The sequence below is a fragment of the Acinonyx jubatus genome, chromosome D1 (genome assembly GCF_027475565.1).
Source record: "Acinonyx jubatus isolate Ajub_Pintada_27869175 chromosome D1, VMU_Ajub_asm_v1.0, whole genome shotgun sequence".
Classification (NCBI taxonomy): domain Eukaryota; kingdom Metazoa; phylum Chordata; class Mammalia; order Carnivora; family Felidae; genus Acinonyx; species Acinonyx jubatus.
Window position 1 is genome coordinate 12,282,792 of NC_069390.1, and position 19,539 is coordinate 12,302,330.

General features: G+C 41.4%; 2 protein-coding genes across 2 annotated transcripts; both read left to right on the top strand.

Moving 5' to 3' along the window:
* The first annotated feature begins 2,584 nt into the window (after positions 1-2,584).
* Positions 2,585-3,593, top strand: LOC106979528 (olfactory receptor 10Q1-like). The gene has a single exon (XM_015077413.3). The coding sequence runs from the start codon at positions 2,634-2,636 to the stop codon at positions 3,591-3,593; it is 960 nt and encodes a 319-aa protein (XP_014932899.2). The 5' UTR covers positions 2,585-2,633.
* Positions 3,594-15,101: 11,508 nt separating this feature from the next.
* Positions 15,102-16,046, top strand: LOC106979550 (olfactory receptor 10W1). The gene has a single exon (XM_015077434.1). It carries the CDS (start codon positions 15,102-15,104, stop codon positions 16,044-16,046), a length of 945 nt encoding a protein of 314 aa, XP_014932920.1.
* The last annotated feature ends 3,493 nt before the right edge of the window (positions 16,047-19,539 follow it).

Consider the following 19,539-nt stretch of genomic DNA (forward strand, 5'->3'; position numbering starts at 1 on the left):
AACCTGGATTCAAATGCAGGCAAAAGGACCTTAGAGCCTGTGTGTTTTCACACAGGAATAATTAACTCAAGAATTTCCTTCACAGTGGTCTGGGGACAATATGGTGGGGACAGTATGGAGTAGCAGGGCTTTTTCTCAGGCTTCTCTAATCATACTTTGTAGGAGACTGCCTCCCTCTCTACATGTATGGATTCAGAGATTGAATATTTGTATTCAACTCTCCAATGGAATTGTTCCAACAAATCTGTCTTTTCTGTGTAGGTCTTTGGGACGTCTTGTCAAAGTTACCAAGTAATTGATAACAGATTAAAAGAATGAAATCCAAGAACCAAAGAGTGTAGGGGAGACTCTACCTTCTCATAACTAGATCTTGCTGGCTCAGGATCTTAGTTTTGTCCTTACCTATATGATTTCTTTGTGATTTCCTTTTTGATTCTGCTTTTTAAGAATATGCTTTCTGGCCATCCAAAAATAAATGTCAGCATATGATAATTTTTAAAAATTCATATCAAAATGAATATTGGTCCATTATTCCATACTGTAGTTATTTGAAAAATAGTTTGAGTTAACATTTAGTGAATGTTTATAGGGACAGATGCCATATTAAGTGCTTTTAACTTATTTTCATTATATTGTCCAAGTGTCTTTATTGTCATTCCCATGTTATGGATTTTAAAAATTGAAGTATATGGATTTTATGTAAAGTGCCCATGATTCCTTTGAACCCAAGGAGTCTGATGGCAGAAAACATGCACTTAGCCAATCTGTTATGCTGCCATACCTTTATCATGAATTGGAGACTCACATATTTATGAGTATTTTCTGTCTTACTGAGCTCTCTATTCCTGCATGTATTTTTAATTCATTTAATTTTGATATACAACATGTTATTATTTAATGCTACAATTTAATAGTTAATGCAAGCCTCACCCTCACTCTTTTTTGAACATCCATTCTCACTTGGCTGTTCTTCCAAATAAACTTTAAAATCACATTATGAAATACATGCACACGCACACAGAAGTGTGCACATATACAAACTCAAATTATCTTGGGATCTGTATCAGACTCATACCAACTACATGCATTATTTTTAAGATACATAATATTGCTAAAATGTTGAGTTTTTCCATACAAAAAAGCTCTACTAGCTGCCTTAAATTTGTCTTATGATTACATTACAGTGTTTGACACTTTATATTTGTGAGGCTATTGGGATTAGAATGTTCTAAGTACTTATTGCTGATACAGAGAAAAACTTTTGTGCTTTCTGTAAAGTAAAAGCCCTTTCATCCAATGCAATCAGAGCCAGAAATTGATCAGATCGTTGAAAAGGCAATTACGAAAAAAATTAAATTTATTATCATTTTTACATTATTTATTTATTTTTATTTTTGAGAGAGAGTACGAACAGGGGAGGGGCAGAGAGAGAAGGAGACACAGAATTCAAAGCAGGCTCTAGGCTCTGAGCTGTCAACACAGAACCCGACTGGGAACTTGAACCCCCAGACCACGAGAACATGACCTGAGCCAAAGTTGGATGATCAACTGACTGAGCCACCCACACACCTGCGCAAAAAATCAATTTTAAAATGTATGTATTCCTTAAAATCTGTAACATATAATTGCATAAGCATATTTAAAACACGTAACTGCATGTTTTTACCCCCATTTCTGTATCCATTTTGTTCTTTTTTCTTTTGAATAATAGCTTCCTTCTTTAATTTTTCTCTTTAACTTTGGAGAAAGACATATATGTTTATATTATGTATATTTGGAAAAATACATTCTCTTTGTGTTTAATATTAAAGTGATCAATATTAAATATTGAAGAATTGGGCACCTGGGTGGCTCAGTCAGTTAAGCACCCAACTCTTGATTTCCACTCAGGTCATGGTCTCAAGGTTCGTGAGATTGAGCCTTGCGTCAGGCTCTGTGCTGACAGCACAGAACCTGCTTGGGCTTCTCTCTCTCCCGTTCTCTCTGCCCCTCCCTCCCCCTCCCTCTCTCAAAATAAATAAAAAACATTTTATGAATAAATATTAAAGAATGTATAAAGAATAAACTTTTCTCTAACCACCCACATCTCAATAAAGTTTATACTTTAATCATATAGAGTCTATATATAAGTCACTCTTTACACAGTGTGAGAAAATTAACAGTTTTCCCTCTCTCTCCTTTCTCCTATCCATTTTTCATATTTTTCATATCAGTTGAGAGGTTTTAGGTCTGGAGTACTCTTAAAAATTATTTTTCATAATAAACTTCTTAAGAATTATATTGGTCATTGAAGAAGGCATCTTTTGGGATGAGCACTGGGTGTTGTATGGAAACCAATTTGACAATAAATTTCATATATTAAAAAAAATTATATTGGAAACTTCCGTTCTTTATAAAACAATACTTGGAATAATTATTTAGACACAGCAGGGTTTTACTGTTTTACTTCTCACGACATTTATATCACACAACACCCAACACTTCGCTTTCGTTTGGTTTTTTTTAACAAACTAGATGATTTGAGGAATTGAGTTATTTTTTTCTGCACGAAACGTGCCTTTATTCTAACTCGGACAATAAAACAACTCAGCGAAGGAAGATCCGGCCCTTTCTGTCGCTCTCTTGCAGGGGACATGTTTGCCAGGAGCCCCGTCCTCAACCAGTCCGGCCCCACCGAGTTCGTGTTCCGCGCGTTCACCACCGTCCCCGAATTGCAGGCCCTCCTCTTCCTCCTCTTCCTCCTGCTCTACTTGATGATCCTTTGTGGCAACGCGGCCATCGTCTGGGCGGTGCGCACACACAGCTCGCTGCACACCCCCATGTACTTCTTCCTGTGCAACCTGTCTTTCGTAGAGATCAGCTACACCACAGTGGTGGTGCCTCTGATGCTTGCCAACCTTTGGGGCGCCCGGAAACCCATTCCGCTGGCTGGCTGTGGGGCCCAAATGTTCTTTTTTCTCACGCTTGGCGGCGCTGACTGCTTCCTCTTGGCAATCATGGCATACGATCGCTACGTGGCCATCTGCCACCCGCTGCTCTACACCCTCATCATGACCCAGAAGCTGTGCGTCCGGATGGTGCTGTGCGCCCTGGGCCTGGCCCTCCTCCTCTCCCTGCAGCTCACCTGCTTGATCTTCACCTTGCCCTTCTGCGGGCACCGCCGGGAAATCAACCACTTCCTGTGCGACGTGCCTCCCGTCCTGCGGCTGGCCTGCGCCGACATCCGCGTGCACCAGGCGGTGCTCTACGTGGTGGGCATCCTGGTGCTGACCGTCCCCTTCCTGCTTATCTGTGTGTCCTATGTGTTCATTGCCTCCGCCATCCTGCGCATCCGCTCCGCCAAGGGCCGCCGCCGGGCCTTCTCCACCTGCTCATCGCACCTCACCGTGGTCCTGCTGCAGTATGGCTTCTGTGCCTTGGTCTACCTGCGTCCCCAATCGGGCTCGTCGGTGGATGAGGACCGCCAGTTTGCCCTAGTCTACACCTTCATCACCCCCCTACTCAACCCGCTGATTTACACCCTTAGGAACAAGGATGTCAAAGGTGCCCTGAAAAAGGCCATCAGTAGCAAAGGAACAGGTGAAGCTCTCTGAAGTTTCAGGGGGACTTGAAACAAGTCCCTGAGCATAGGACAACAGTGAAACCCTTACCAAAATGCCAGATTTATATTTATTTCTCCAAAGTTTGGATTTTCATTTCTTCTGTCCCTAACATGCTTGTTTGCTACAGTTCACTTTCATGTTTTTAAAGTTCTCTGAACCTTTAAAACTGAAAATTGACAAGATTTCTGTAGGCTATTATTCACTTAGCCACGGATTAAAAGTCTACATTTATTCTGAAGCAATGTTATTATCTTTGAAGCTTCCTCTTGAGAAGCAATGGTATTAGCTGATTGCTTGGAAAATGTTCATAAGGATATCTCACCTAAAATGCCTTATTCTTGTTTTATGTTTAGAGTATGACAGAGTTGCCTGGGTGGCTCAGTCGGTGAAGTGACCTGCTCTTGATTTCGGCTCAGGTCATGATCTCACAGTTCATGGGTTTGAGCCTCGCGTTGGGCTGTGAACTGACAGAGTGGGGCCTTCTTGGGATTCTCTCTCTCCCTGTCTCTCTCTGCCCCTCCCCTGCTCACACTCTCTATTTCTCTCAAATAAATAAATAAGCTTAAAAAAAAACCTTTAAAGTATGACAAGTAATAACCTGGTTAATGCACCTATTTCCTTCATTAAGCCTCTTTTGTACATTACAAGATCCTGTGGTTGGGTCTAACCTATGCTCCCACATTCAATCCAGGAATGTACAAGTAAGTCAGGAAAGGTGGTGCAGAATCAGTTTGCTCTGAGAGTTAACATGTGTTGAGAATAACTTATGCCAACATAAGACCCCCTAAGTTCTGGGAAAGCAAGAGTGGGTCATCAAGTATCATGGTCAAACTCTCCAGCGGTCATCCTCTGTATTGGTCAACATTCTCCAGAGAAACAGAACAAACAGGATAGAGAAAGAGGTGTTTGCAAGCAATTGGCTCACACAGTTGTGAAGTTTGGCAAATCCAAAATGTTCGGCCGAGGTCAACAGGCTGAAAGTTCCAGCAGGCATCAGTTGCCATCTTGAGTTTGAAGGCAATGGAAAAAGAATCCCTTCCTTTTCTGGCTGTCTCAGCCTTTTCTCTCAAGACCTTTAAGAGATTAGATGAGGTCCATCCACATTATGGAGGGTAAGCTGCTCTACACAAAGTCTACTTATTTACATGTTCAGCACATCTGAAAAACACCTTCATGGCAGCATCTTGACTGGTATTTGACTAAACAACCGAGTACCATAGCCTAGCCATTTGACTCATAAAAGTAATCATCACTATCCACCCCCTGTCCACTTGGCGTTCATACTCATCTCCTTAGACCATACTTGACCTCCAAATAAAGACAATAACAGCCATATTTCTACCCAACCTGATAACAATTATCGTGTCTATAACCAAAAATGTACTTTTCCTCCCCAAGAGAATGCAAAGTCTTTGGGTGATGTTCACCCTGTCCTTTATACTCTGTAACTTAAATACTATGATGTAAAGTTAATACATTTTATGTTATGTTTTAATGGGATAAGAGAGGGAAGAAAATACACACATACATACACACATATTCCTTAAAAAAAAAATAAAGAAGAAACACACCTAACAATTGCAGTCTTCATTTCTGCAAATGGTTATGTGCTCAAAACTGATGTTTATAAATCCCTTCTTTCAATACCCATTCCGTATTCCCTTTCTCCTTAGAAAGTATCCTAGCTTGCCATGGTTCTTTATGTAGTGGAGTGACTCAAACTTTCCTTCCCAAAAGGTCTGGGACTTTTACAGTCTTCCTTGAATTGAATTGTTGTAGTGGCCCATCCATTTTAACCACAGGGCATAGTAGTACTAAGACATACCCTAAGGGATTCCCTTGAAAGACACTCTTCAGTACCTCTATTATGAAGCAACAGTCCAATTTCCCCTTCGTAATCAGGATGTTACCCCAGTTAGTACAGTAATACCTTGTTTACCTGTTGATTCAGGGTCATGAGGAGCCCAAAGTGGCCAGGTGACAGTCTTAACTTCCAGTTCAATAGAATCATTGTTGTGTCTCATGGTGGAATCATTCCTTCCATTGGTACAGAGACCTCTTGACCAGCAAAGCATAATGTCATGGGGACAGAAAAGAATCATTTTGCTGGTGGATGACCAGAATCCATTCCCATTTCCACCCACTGATTTGCAAGTCCTGGCTATGGGAGAAATAATGCTATATTTCTGGCTATGGGAAGTATGAGTCCTGGCTACGGGAGAAATAATACTATACGCTGATTTAGAGCACATAAAACCTCCTGGAGAAACTTGCCTCAGCCCTGAAAGGTACTGTCAGCCAGCTGGTGCTGTAATTATCTTCAAAAGGTCATTCACTACTCTACCGAGCCTGATGCTTCAGGATGGTGGGAAACATGGTAAGACCAGTGAGTTCCATGAACATGGCCCCATTATCACTTCATTTACTAGAAAGTGAGTTCCTTGAGCAAAAAACTATGCCGCATGAAATGCTGTGACTGTAAATAAAGCATTCTGTAAGTATGTAGTTTGGCAGAAGCATTGTATGCAGAGAAGACAAATCTTCCTGAAAGTAAGCATCCCAAACTGGGGGAGAAAATACAGGATGGGTTTAGGGACCCACTGGACCCACTGTGAGATGAACCTGAGCTAAAAAGTCCTTTGATCCCCTGGTCTCCATAAGCACCTACTCTGACTAGGGACTACAGTGACTTCTGGGTCTCCTGGAATTAGTGTCAGTTCATGGCCATTGTATAGTAGACCTGAAAATTCTGATTATTTCCTTTCCCCCAATGTAGTCATGTTGCTGAAAGTGTTTAGGTCCCTTTCGGGAAGACTGAGCAAAAGATTAACAGCATACATACATTTTTGGAAGCATAGTAGGGTCCTTCCCCATCAAGGCACAGCCTCCCCCTTCATTCAAGGGGTTCTAGGTCTGCAAACTAGCTCAAGTCTGGGAATTGACTCTCTGTTTTATGATTCAAGTTACACTTTTGTTCACTTGATCCGGAACTCTTCCACTCATACATATCAAGTAAGAATGTAGTAGACTTCTCATCCTTTCACTTCTGGGAGCACTGTGATCAACTAGCCAAGGCCGTAAGTCTCTGTGAAGTAGACTATTCTGATTACTGCTTTGACTCTGTGCAGTGTAATAACCACACCCACCCTACCTTTGACAAGTAAGTACCATCACTTGGCCTTGGCCACCCTGGGGTCCAAGTATTTCCATTGCATTTAGAGGCAGCAGATCTTACTGAAATTTCTGACAGAGAGAAAAGCAATCACACAGCCTTCAAAAATGTTGGGGGCTCCCCTTATAAATTTGTTTCCCACAATCATGGGGAAAGTTGTGTCTTCTGGACTTTCTTGGGATAAGTAAGCGGGTCTTAAGTGACAAATCCACTCTAACTTCTAATCTCCTGAAGCTTTTCAATTGTTTTCTCTACAGTAGACCAAAGCAGGACTCGTATTTCAACTTATTTTGGTGTAGCCCCCCTACTGGCCCATGTTTCAACCAAACAATCAAATTGTTTAAGAGCCCTAACACCCCAAGCTGCAAAGTTAATTGAGAATCTATGCTTTGCGGACCCATGTCGATAAATTCAGCCTGATCCAATTTTGTGTTCCTCCCATCATTAACCCATACATTTAATATCCATTTCTACACACATTCCCCAGAATTTTGTTTGTTATAAATTAGAAAAAATCATGTATTTCTTTTACAATGTAATGCACCTCTTCATATGATAGGCTTTGTAGGGGCGCCTGGGTGGCTCAGTCGGTTAAGCGTCCGACTTCGGCTCAGGTCATGATCTTGTGGTTTGTGAGATCAAGCCCTGCGTTGGGCTCTGTGCTGATAGCTCGGAGCCCGGAGCCTGCTTCAGTTCTGTGTCTCCTTCTCTCTCTGCCCCTCCCCCACTTGTGCTCTGTCTCTCTCTATCAAAAATAAATAAGTGTAAAAAAAATTTTTTTAAATGATAGACTTTGTACCCCATCTTTCAGGGCCTGCTGGGACTTGAGCCTAGTTATAGGTCAAGAAGCAAAGAGGGGTGATGGGAGTGGATCCTATGGAGAACCAGCAGTGTCTCACAAGGCAAATCGCTCAGGGGAGGCCATTATAGGTAAGGCAGGATTAATCTCCTCAGTGGGAGTGGTATGCCTTGTTCTACTGCCAAAGAAGACTCATCAGAATTTGGGGGTTCTATGCCCCCAGAATCATCAGGAATTATCCTGTATATCCTCATTCCAATTTTCAGGATCCCATTCCTTCCCAGCTAATGTCTTCAAACGTCAGGAGGAAACCCTGAGAGGCTAAGAATCCAATTTACATTGTAAATCAGCCACTCACAGAATGAGTTTCTGGGTGTGTTTTTCAGCAACCTCAGCTCACAACTACAGAATACACTGGTCTCTTTCAGGCAGGCATGGAAGTTTTCAGGTCATTTATGAAATAGTAGAGCTGAGACTTGAGTCACCGGGCTCAACCTTTTCTTTCCCACTTACTCTAGTGCATTTAGAAGCAAACAGCCAATCTCATTATAGTCATCACTTGGACAAAAATATCTGAAGGTATCATGTGCATGGTCACCCAAAACCTGGCTTCCGTAAGTACTGACTTAGCTGTACCCAGTGGTGATATTTTGCATATCTCTGTTGCTGCATCACACTGTAGACTCAGTGTTCCCTTTACAACTTGAAGTGGAGTCTTCAGTGCCTTTATCTCTTATCAGATCAGTGAGCCAATTCCACAAACCCCAGAACCAATTCTGAAAACTCATCCTTAATATTCTGTTCCTCTAGAACCACTCTTGGGATAAAAAACCGTATTAATCAGGGTTCTCCAGGGAGCAGAACCAATAGGTTGCATGGAGGGGTGGGTGGGAGGAAAAGCTTGTTTTATGGAATTGGCTCATGCAGTTGTGGGTCTAGTGAGTTCAAACTCTGCAGGGTAGGCCAGCAGGCTGAAGACCAAGGGAAGAGTTGATGTCTCAGCTTGAATGTGAAGGCAGTCTAGAGGCAGAATTCCCTCTTATTCAGGGCACCTCAGTCTTTTTTCCTCTTAAGGCTTTCAACTGATTAGATGTGACCCACCCACATAACAGATAATAGTCTGCTTTACTCAAATCCTACTCATTAAATTGTTAATCTCACCTAAAAATATCTTCACAAGTAACATCTAGACTGGTGTTTGACCAAATATTTAGGGACTCTGGCCTAGCCGAGATAATACATTAAAATGACCACAACAGCCTAGGAAATGACAGAGAAAGGCTCTGATGCAACTTCTAATCTCAGTGGTATTATTTACATTTCTATATTAGAAAAATGTGAGGAAATCCTTTTAACAACATTTTATTCACTAGAAACTCATCATACAAAGTATTACTTCAAAATATGCAATCATTTAGTTCTTAGAAATATATTCAATCTCAAAAAATTCTCACTCTGATTAGTTTTCATCTTTAGAAAAAGATTAAATCCTTGGCCTAAGGAGTTATTGAAAGCAGTGTGCTGATCTTTTAAAAATAGATACTTATTCTCTACTCACTTCCCTTGGGATCCTGAAGAGCCACCTGGTTTTAATGTTCAATAGTCAGCGGACATTATTAGATGAAATCAGAAGAACCAAGTTAGTCCCGTTTTTGCCACTGACTTTTTGGACGCTATACAAATCAGGCCACTTCTCCACGTCTAATTTTCTCAATGAAGGTCTCTGAATGATAGGATTTCCAATATCCATATGCCTGGATATGCTTAAATTTCAATATTTTTTTATTTTAGCCATGTTGCGTTTTTTTTCTCCCAGCTTTGAGTTCTTTACTACCTTCAACTGTATTTCCCTGTGTTTGAATTTTTTTTTTAATCCCATATTTCATGGATTGCTTCTTCTCATCATTCATGTTTTAGGTCAAACATCACCTCCTTAAAGAAGAGTCTTCTGATCATCCTCTTCCAGTCACTCTCTAGCTCTTCAACCTGTTAGATTTTCGTCATGGGGCTCATCACTATCTGATACTAACTGACTTATTTACCATGTGTATTGTCTGTTTCACTAGCGACAGCACAAGCCCGTGACAGCAGGAAGCTTGTTTGTCTTATCCATCTTGGTGCCCAGACTTAGACCAGTGATGGGCAGATCATATTAAATAAATATTTGTTTAATTAGTCAACCAATGATGAACCAAACTTTAAATGAGTGAACCCTAAGTCTGTGTTATTATCGGGTATCAAAAAGAATGTATCAAAAGTATGTTCCACTGTGAAAGAACTAGGAGATCAATGGAGATGAGGGAGAGAAAGGCAATAAGGGGAAAGATATTAAAAATTAGCAAGTTTAATATGGCAAAGTAATATCTGAGCAGGGACATGATCAAACCTACAAGCCTGTATGGTACACTGAGTGAAAACGTATGGTTTCTTCAAATTCTGGAAGACCACAGTAAGGGAATTATTTAAGAAGTGACAGAGGAGGGGTGCCTAGGTGGCTCAGTTAGTTAAGTGTCCGACTTCGGCTCAGGTCATGATCTCGCTGTCCGTGAGTTCGAGCCCCGCATCAAGCTCTGTGCTGACAGCTCGGAGCCTGGAGCCTGCTTCAGATTCTGTGTCTCCCTCTCTCTCTGTCCCTCCCTTGTTCATGCTCTGTCTCTCTCTCTCACAAAAATAAACAAACATTAAAAAAAGAGACCATTAATAAGTGACAGAGGAAAGTTAAATGTCTGTCTAGTATTTCCCCTCAATTCATTCCTTTATATATAACCAAGGTTACCAGGTCCCCCTTTTTCATAGAAAATATAATTTTTTTAACATTTATTCATTTTTGAGAGAGACAGAGTGTGAGTGGGGGATGGAAAGAGAGAGGGAGACATAGAATCTGAAGCAGGCTCCAGGAGCTGAGCTGTCAGCACAGAGCCCCATGTGGGGATCGAACCCTTGAACCATGAGGTCATGACCTGAGCTGAAGTCAGACGCTTAACCGACTGAGCCACCCAGACACCCCTAAAATACAAAATATGGTCTCAGTTCCCCAGGGCAATAATAACTTGGGACTTGGGCTGACCCAGCTATGACAATCTGGTGGGAGTCAACTACTTGAAAGAGGAAGCACAAATGACCTTGATTAGGGACTGTCTTATTTCTCAGGAAATTACATGGGACGCTGAGAGTGTTGATAAAGGGTTTAATACTGGTCTTCACTTTGACAAGCTCACTGCAGACCTTCCATTGATGGGAGCTCCCAAGTGCAGGGACAGTTTTGGCTTCGGCTCATTATCTGGTCACAGGAGAGATCAACAGTCATCAAACCACCTCCTGGGAGAGACAGAATTTATGGACTAAGGCCCTAGAGAGCAGAGCAATTTATTCCTTCCACAAATTTCCTTGCGAAGGTTACTAAAGCTTCCATCCCACGGGGCCAACTTTCTGGCCTCATGGTCCTCTCTCTCTCCACCAGAGCAAACAGCCCTCACCTGCTCTCTTCCATCTCTTACGACTAGACCTGAGGAGACCGGCTTGGTACACCCCTCCTCCTTCTCATGATAAAGGTAAGAAGAAGTCTTTTTCTGTCTCCTTCTAGATTTACAACATACCAGGTACCCACTGACACCAGGCTAGAAAAGCAAGTAATGGCTCTACAAGTAGAGACTCCAGGATTTTAGAGCTCATTCAGCCCACGGCTTATTGTGTTCCTCTAAATTCACTTGGAAGGCCTATTCTTCTGATTAAAATGGTAATAACTAATCTTAGACTAAAAAATATTGAAGGGATGGCTAATGTAAGTTTGGAGAAGGTTTAAGGAATTAATAAAAGTCCTTTTCTTGTAAGGTACCTCATTTAATCCTCTGCTATGAAGCAGGTATTATTAATATCCTTTTAACAGATCCGAAGAAAGGAGAGAAGAATTAACATTTATTATGCAACTTAATAGGTTTCACGCATCAAACCAAGGGTTCTAAATACTTTATCCCATTTAATTCCATCACAACACCATTAGGTGAGTATTATTATTTATGTTTTCGGAACATGAGGAGACAGACATTAATGTGAGTTGATCTGCCCCAGTGACATCGCTATTAATAATAGCTTGAGATTCTGCCTGGGGTATGATATCACCAAATCTGCTAACCCCCTTGTTTTGCACAATGCTAACTCCACAATTTGAGAGCCACGGCCGTCTGGACATCTTGTATTTCCAGAATGCACACGGGCAAGGTTTCTCAGACACTCTTGCCACATGGGGCTGGCCTGGCTGGAGAGGTAAGAAGGGAGATGTAGATATGATGTGGGCTGTGACTTGCAGCCACCGAGATAGGTGTGGATTCATGAACAGATGCCAGCCTGGGCAGATTTCTGGGCACGATGCTGGAGTGCTGTCTCTACTCTTCCCTCTGTCCTATGCCACATGTTTAGTAACAACTTGGAAAAACAAGTTGATGACATGCGGTTACAATAAGTTTCACTCTCTTTGAACATTAAATCTACTTTTTCATCTGTCCGGAATATGGACCCCATTATTCTGCCTGTCGTTCTTCTCCTGATTAATTCTATTTTTCAGATTTAAGCTTGAATATTACTCCTCTAGGAAGCCTTTCCGAATCCCCTAATCACAAACTATGTCAGAGACATATGTTGTTTAATCTTATGACACACTTCTTTATAGCATTCAGACTCTTATGTACATAAATTTGTATGGCATACATAAAAAATATATTTAATATATTTATATTATATTATTATATATTATATTAATTATATTATATAACATATAATTATAGTTATATAATATAATTAATTAATTACATTAATTAATATCTATTAAATACATAATATATTTAATATAAATATAAGTATAAACATGATGAACATGTTTTGCTTCTCTGAAAATGAAAAAATAATGTTTAGGGTTTTAGCATCCTGGGAGCTACCTCAGTCCATGTCTGAGGAGACTATCAAAACAATGAAACACAAACAACTGGATGAATCTAATTTTGGTTAGTCTGAAGCAATAGACTGCCAATGGACAGATACTGATACCCAGATCTCTTTATACTTGACCATCCTTGTGATCTGTCCCATGCAGTATACTTCTAAGTAAGTTATTTAAAATTATAACATTTCCAGGGAGCCTGGGTGGCTCCATCGGTTGAGCATCTGACTCTTGATTTCGGCTCAGGTCATGATCCCAGGGTCATGGGATTGAGCCCTGTGTCAGGCTCCAGGCTGAGTGTGAAGACTGCTTAAGATTCTCTCTCTCTCTCTCTCTCTCTCTCTCCCCCTCTGCCCCTCCTCTGCTCATGCTTTCTCTCTCTCAAACACAAAACAGAACGCAACAACAACAAAAATGAAAGCATTTCCAGAGCTGAAACTGAGACGTAACAAAACTATGTCGTTCAAGGAATACCAAAAGGAAAATGGGAGAAAATTTAGGGCTGCATGATAAAAGCTCTTAGTTCCAGAAGTGTTTCATGAAACAATGGCCCCATGCCATAGAACAGAATGGAATGTAGAGGTTACTGAGGCAGGTTTCAGCCATTACAAGAAAAGAATTTTAGGGAATTATGCTATCCAACAACAAAGCAACCAAGTTAGGAAGTAATGACATTCCCCAGGCTTTGAAGTGAACCCGATGTTCAGGTATTGTATGGAAAATTCAAGCATCTGACAGAGGACTGAACTAGGTAATTTCTGAAGTCCTCTCCAGCACTAAAAATTAATGACCTATAGATAACTCTTTTATAAATATTTTATTATAGATCTTGGAGAGCACTATTAAAATGACAGAAGTGTGGCTATCATAAAATTCTCTAAAGTCATCATTATCACACAGGTTCCAAAGCCCTCTATCAAATATAAGTGGGAAACTAGCCCTAAATGTGTTTGTTATAGCCTTCTACTTGTTATGCTCCCTAGTGACAGGGTATTTTCCACAGTGCAGCCCTAATGTTGGTTACCAAGTTGTTTTCCGTGCGGGCTCTTAAACGGATGATTTGATCATGAAATCACCTTAAAAGTGAAAGAGAAAGTGAAAAAAAAAGTATAAATGACATACTTTTCATAGTATATTTATCCATACAACATGTATTTATCAAGTGCCTATAATTTGTACATTAGGCTTGGTGATATGGGAGATGAAAATGTAAATAAGAACAGATGTCTGCCCTTGAACTTATGGATAATAATGATGGTTATCTGTCATCGAGCTGCTCTTGTGATGAACTATGCATTGTGGTAGATACTTTACATAATGAACTCTTTTAATCCAAACAAAAACCCTCAGAACTAAGTATAATTATTATCCCCATTTGTCAAGTAAAGAAACTAAGACTCAGAGAAATTATATATCGCCCAGCATCACAGAGACAGGACGTGAGATTTTTCAAACCACATCATTTAATTCAAAACTGATTTCACATGGATGCACTGCCCCTACTCCTCATATTTTAATAAAATATTGAATAGGACAGGTAATATTAGAAATCATTCAGAGTATGACCAAAGTTCAGAAGAAGAAAAGAGAATTGGTAGGAACTGGATACTACTCATCAGCTGTTGGAGAAACAACAGAGTCATTTGTGCCCCGGGTGCTCTGAATATCTGTGACAGTCTAGTCACATTTCTCCCTAGGCTTGTGACACGGAGCTGGGTCTATGTGGACAATTTGTACTAGTGTGGTGCTTCTGGCTTAAGATTTTTCTTCAAAGCTCATCATAAATAATTAATGTTGAAAATGGGAAGGTTGAGGAGCACCTGGGTGGCTTAGTCGGTGGAGTGTCCGACTCTTGATTTCGACTCAGGTCAAGATCTCACGGTTCATGGAATGGAGCCCCATATTGGGCTTTGTGCTGATGGCACGGAGCCTGCTTGGGAGGAGCCCTATGATAAATTTCCCTGTTTTCTTCAAGTCCTGCACTTCTCTTGATTGGGTATGAATTGAGAAACCAGGAGCGGGAGGCTCATCCCTGACCCTGTCCATCTCAGACCTGTGTGAGCTCTCCATGAGCATTGTTTACTTTCTTCAATTTCCATCTTATGATTGGATTTTCAGTGTTACATCCATATATTCCTGAGTCAATCCCTCAGGAGGCACTGGGTGTAAATAAATATGTGAATGAATGAGTGAATGAATAGCTTCCCGCCCTCATCTTAATGACTGACCCCTGCTTTCAAGAATTCTTTGACACTTTCTTATGAATTTGCTGAAAGAATGAATTTGCATTCCCCTTCTCCTAAAAATTGTTGAGAATGCCACAAACTTCCTCTGCCTCTTTTTCTTAAAAAAAAAAAATCTTATACAATTCAGGCCAACTCTTGGCACTTAGAAATTAAGTTATAGAGCTGTAGATATTTATGTGAAGAGACTTGGTAAAAGAAGAGGGAAAGAGAGAATTAGTCTCAATTCGAAGTTTCTAACTCCAGACCTGATCAGATTAGAACATGGCTCAGAGTGTGAACTAAATATATCATTGGTCTTATTTTCCCTCCTGCTTTGTAACTCTCAGCAGAGATCCTCTCTCTTAGCTCAATGACCTGGGGAAATCACTCACTGTTGATGGAATTTGTGTTCCTGGCCTATCCGTCTCCCCCAGAGCTCCGGGTCTTGTTTTTCCTTGGAGTCAGCCTGGTTTATATCTTGATCATCGGTGGGAATGTCTTCATTGTGGTGGCCATCCATACAGAAGCACGCCTGCACACAGCCATGTACTACTTCCTGGGCAGCCTCTCGGGAATAGAACTATGCTACACTGCTGTGGTGGTGCCCCACATCCTGACCAACATCCTCCAGTCAGAGAAGACCATCACCCTCCTGGGCTGTGCCACTCAGATGATCTTCTTCATTGGGCTTGGTAGCGCTGACTGCTTCCTCTTGGCTGCCATGGCCTATGACCGGTATGTTGCTATTTGCTCCCCCTTGCAGTACCCGCTCACTGTGACTTTAACTCTCTGTGTCCACTTGGTCATGGCCTCTGTGGTCATTGGCTTGTTCCTGTCCATACAACTGGTGGCCTTCATCTTCTCGCTGCCATTCTGCAGGGCGCAGACTATCGAGCACTTCTTTTGCGATGTGCCACCGGTGATGCATCTTGTTTGCACCAACAGCCACATCCATGAGCGGGCAGTGCTGGTGGAGGCGACATTGGCCATTGCCATGCCTTTCTTCTTCATCGCCACCTCCTACGCCTTCATTGTGGCTGCTGTGCTCAAGATCCACTCGGCAGCTGGCCGCCACCGGGCCTTCTCCACCTGCTCCTCACACCTCTCCGTGGTCCTGCTGCAGTATGGCTGTTGTGCCTTCATGTACCTGCGCCCCAACTCCAGCTACTACCCCAAGCAAGATCAGTTCATTTCACTGGTGTACACATTGGGAACCCCACTGCTCAACCCACTTATCTACACCCTGAGGAACCGTGAAATGAAGGGGACCCTGGGGAGAGTTCTTGCCAGGAATTGCCTCTCCCAGAACAACTAGGGGAGGGTACAACTTTCAGGCAAGGATTTGGTTCCAGCTCATGCCAATCTCCATGCAACTGGAATTTCTCCTAGTTAATAAGTCATCTTTAAAAAATGATATAAATTATCTGGATATTATTTAGCTATGTGTGCCAGAGACCTCTAAAATTTGTGTACTATTTTACTCACTAATTCTCTTCTAGAAAGGAAATTAACAAATGTGCATAACAACAGAAAGTGACAAGTATAATACTGCCTCTCAGTTATCGGCTGGAAAGAGAGGGCTCATTCAATAGATTTTAACTGAAAAAATAATAATAATAAAAAGATTACATATCGAAGTAAAGGAACCAATAAGAGTGGCAACACACACCAGTCTAGCAATAGAAAGAAGCCACGATCACCCCTGGACCTCACAGACATAAGGTGGTACAGTATTATCAGAGACCAGTAAGAGCTAGATTCATTGAAAGAAAACACTTGGTAGAAACTGTACCTTCAGGGCTTCAGGGGGGGAAAGGCAACAACTGACAGGACTCCAGCCACGCAAGGAGAGAGCAGGGAGATAAATAGCCCCACCTCTCTCTGCTTGCACCCTCCCAACCCAACCCTTGCCCTGTCTCCCATTGGCCAAACCCAACTGGAAGCAAGAGGGCAGTGTAGACTGAATGATTCGGTTCTCAGAAACTAGACTTGTAGAGCAAGACAGGGCAGAAAAGGATCCTGAGAGTTAGGGACAAACAGAGAACAATCAGAAAAAGATTGTTTATTATATAGTATTTTATGGAGAAATGAAAATATGTTAATGGCCCAATTTCCCCTTAATAAAGTATTGGCTAGACAATTATTGTATGAAAGAATATTGTTTATACCCTCTACCTCACAATGCACGTCCTCCAAATAAGCTTTATTTTCTGGGAAAAGTAACAGTAGCTTCCATGCTCATTTGCCTTAGTGAATTCCTGTTTTCCTTCCAGTTATATTCTGATAATACTTTATTATCTTTTCACCTGTCTGGGGCTTTTAAGAAGATGATTTTTGTGTCTTTTTAAATATTCTCGATAGCCCCTAGAATTTTAGGTAATAATTAACTTCTTAGTAACACGTTCATTTATCAGTGGCATTCTACAGTCAATAATCCCTAATTAGTTACATAATTAAAGAAGTGGTTATCTGGAAGTTTACCGAGAGGCAATGAAGAAGATTTGTGGCACAGCACAGGCCCCGGAGCCACGATACCTGGCTCTTTCTACATGTGTGACAAGGAAAGAATCACTTAAGGCTTCTGTGCTTTGATTTTATTTTTAATCAAATGGAGATTACAATAAACATAGCTGAAAGAATCATTTAAGGATTAAATGAATTCCGGCAGGTTTTACAATAAGCCCTATAAGCATGATATCAACCATTGTTGTATTATTATTGCTCCTATCATTATCGTCGTTATTTGGGGGTCCCAGAAGGAAAATAAAGGAAGAGAACTGGAGGGGCTATTTTCCCAAGTGACGTTATGAGAGGTTCTTCCAGCATCTTCTCCACACTTCCTTCCTTGGGGTGTTCTGCTGACTCATCAAATAGATTCAAGCTTGAGGGGATCAGCAGCAACAATGAAAGGGTAAATTTACCTGAGAGAATTCCTTCTTTTTGAGATTCAGCCATTTAAGATCTGTAGAGGTGAAAGAAGTGTGTTTAGTTTATAGTATTTGTTAGTAGTAATGAGTGTAATGATTTTAAAGGAAACCTTTCCCATTCTACCTAAACCTACCGAAATGATTAACAGAGCATATATGTTTTAGTTGGCATGGGCTGCTGTAACAAAACACCACAGGCTGAGTGGCTTAAACAGCCGAAATGTATCCCTCAAAGTTCTGGAAGCTGTAAGTCCGAGATCAATCAATGTGCCAGCGTCTAGTGAGGACACCCTTCCTGGTTTCCTGTCTTCTCGTTGTCACCTCATATTGTGGAGAGAGAGAGAATTCTAGTCTCTTTCTATTTTTAAATGTTCTCTTTACTTTTGAGAAAGAGAGACAGAGAGAGGCAGAGAGTGAGTGGGGGGGGGGGGAGGGCAGAGAGAGAGGGAGACAGAATCCGAAGCAGACTCCACCTCTGAGCCATCAGCCACAGAGCCCGACGCGGGGGTCGAACCCGGAAGCTGTGAGATCATGACCAGAGCTGAAGTCGGACGCTTAACCGACTGAGTCACCCACGCGCCCCTAAGTAAATAAACTTAAAAAAAGAAAAGAAAAAAAGAAACTTAAACCTATAAACTTCTTGTGGATATGCTGTCAAGTCCTAGTCCTTCTTTTCTGCTTCATGGATGAGACGGTGATGATGATGATGATGATGATGACGATGATGATGATAGCTGACCCCTTCATGATCACTTACATGGTTTTATTCATTTATCCTTTCCAAAACTTTAGAATGGGCATATCATTATTATCCCCAATTCATAGATGAGGAAACGGATGCACAGAGAGGTTAAATTACTATACAAGGTTTAAAAAAAAATGGTGAGAAGCATAACCAGAGATCAAACCCAGGAAACAGAGCATCTGAGTCCACCCACTTAATCAATATGCTCTATTACTCTTTCCAGAACAAAGTGCCCAATGCCCGGTGAGACAAACAGCAAGGAGGCTGTTTTACTCTAGACACAGGGTGAAGCAGAAAGCAACAGACGGTGGTATGGTAGGAGATAAGATATGAAAGGAGATAAGAAATTACACAAAGTCAGAATCATGAAGCAATGTATAGACCATAGTAAGAGCTTTGACTTCACCCTAAGTAAGGTACAAGGCCACAGGAGAGATTTGAGTGGAGTGGGAGCATTATCAGGCTTACATTTTAAGTAAATCACTCTGCTTGTGGAGTAGAAAATACGCTATTTGAGAGAAAACAGGGGACCAGAGTCTTGTTAGGCATCTGTTGTAACAATCTAGGCAAGGAATCACATTTCTGATGTCTTTGGAAGGTAAAGCCAATAGAATTTTGTACAGACGGGATGTGGGGTGTGAGTGAAAGAGGGGAGTCAAGGAAGACTTCATTTTTTTTTTTTTTTGACTTCTAAAAGTGGAATGAGATGCCATCTACTAAAACTGAGACTCCTAGGAGAAAGTAAAATTTAGTGAGGAAAATCAAAAATTGTGTTTTGGGTATGTGGCACTTAAAATATATTTTGGATGTTGAAAAGGTTCTATTCAAAGCCTGCTCCCCAGTCAAGCTTCCAGACAAAGCTCACAGGCATCTGTACTTGGCCCCAACTCTTTGTTTTTCTGCATTATGGTGCTCCCGGTCTCAGAAAATAGACCACAACTACAAAACATATTCTTTTCTAGCTGGACCACAACCCACATCGCAGACGAGCCCCATACGGAGTCCCCCCAAGGAACTGGTCACCTCCTGCTCTACCCGGCCAATAGTGGATCCCTCCACTCACTTTCCCACATGGGCACAGCTGCAACCCTCTTACATCCTTAAAACCCCTTAAAAGGCCTAGCCTAGGGGTGTCT

Coding starts and splice junctions, on each gene's coding strand:
- LOC106979550 (XM_015077434.1), top strand. CDS start 15,102: ATGACCTGGGGAAATCACTCACTGTTGATGGAATTTGTGTTCCTGGCC.
- LOC106979528 (XM_015077413.3), top strand. CDS start 2,634: ATGTTTGCCAGGAGCCCCGTCCTCAACCAGTCCGGCCCCACCGAGTTC.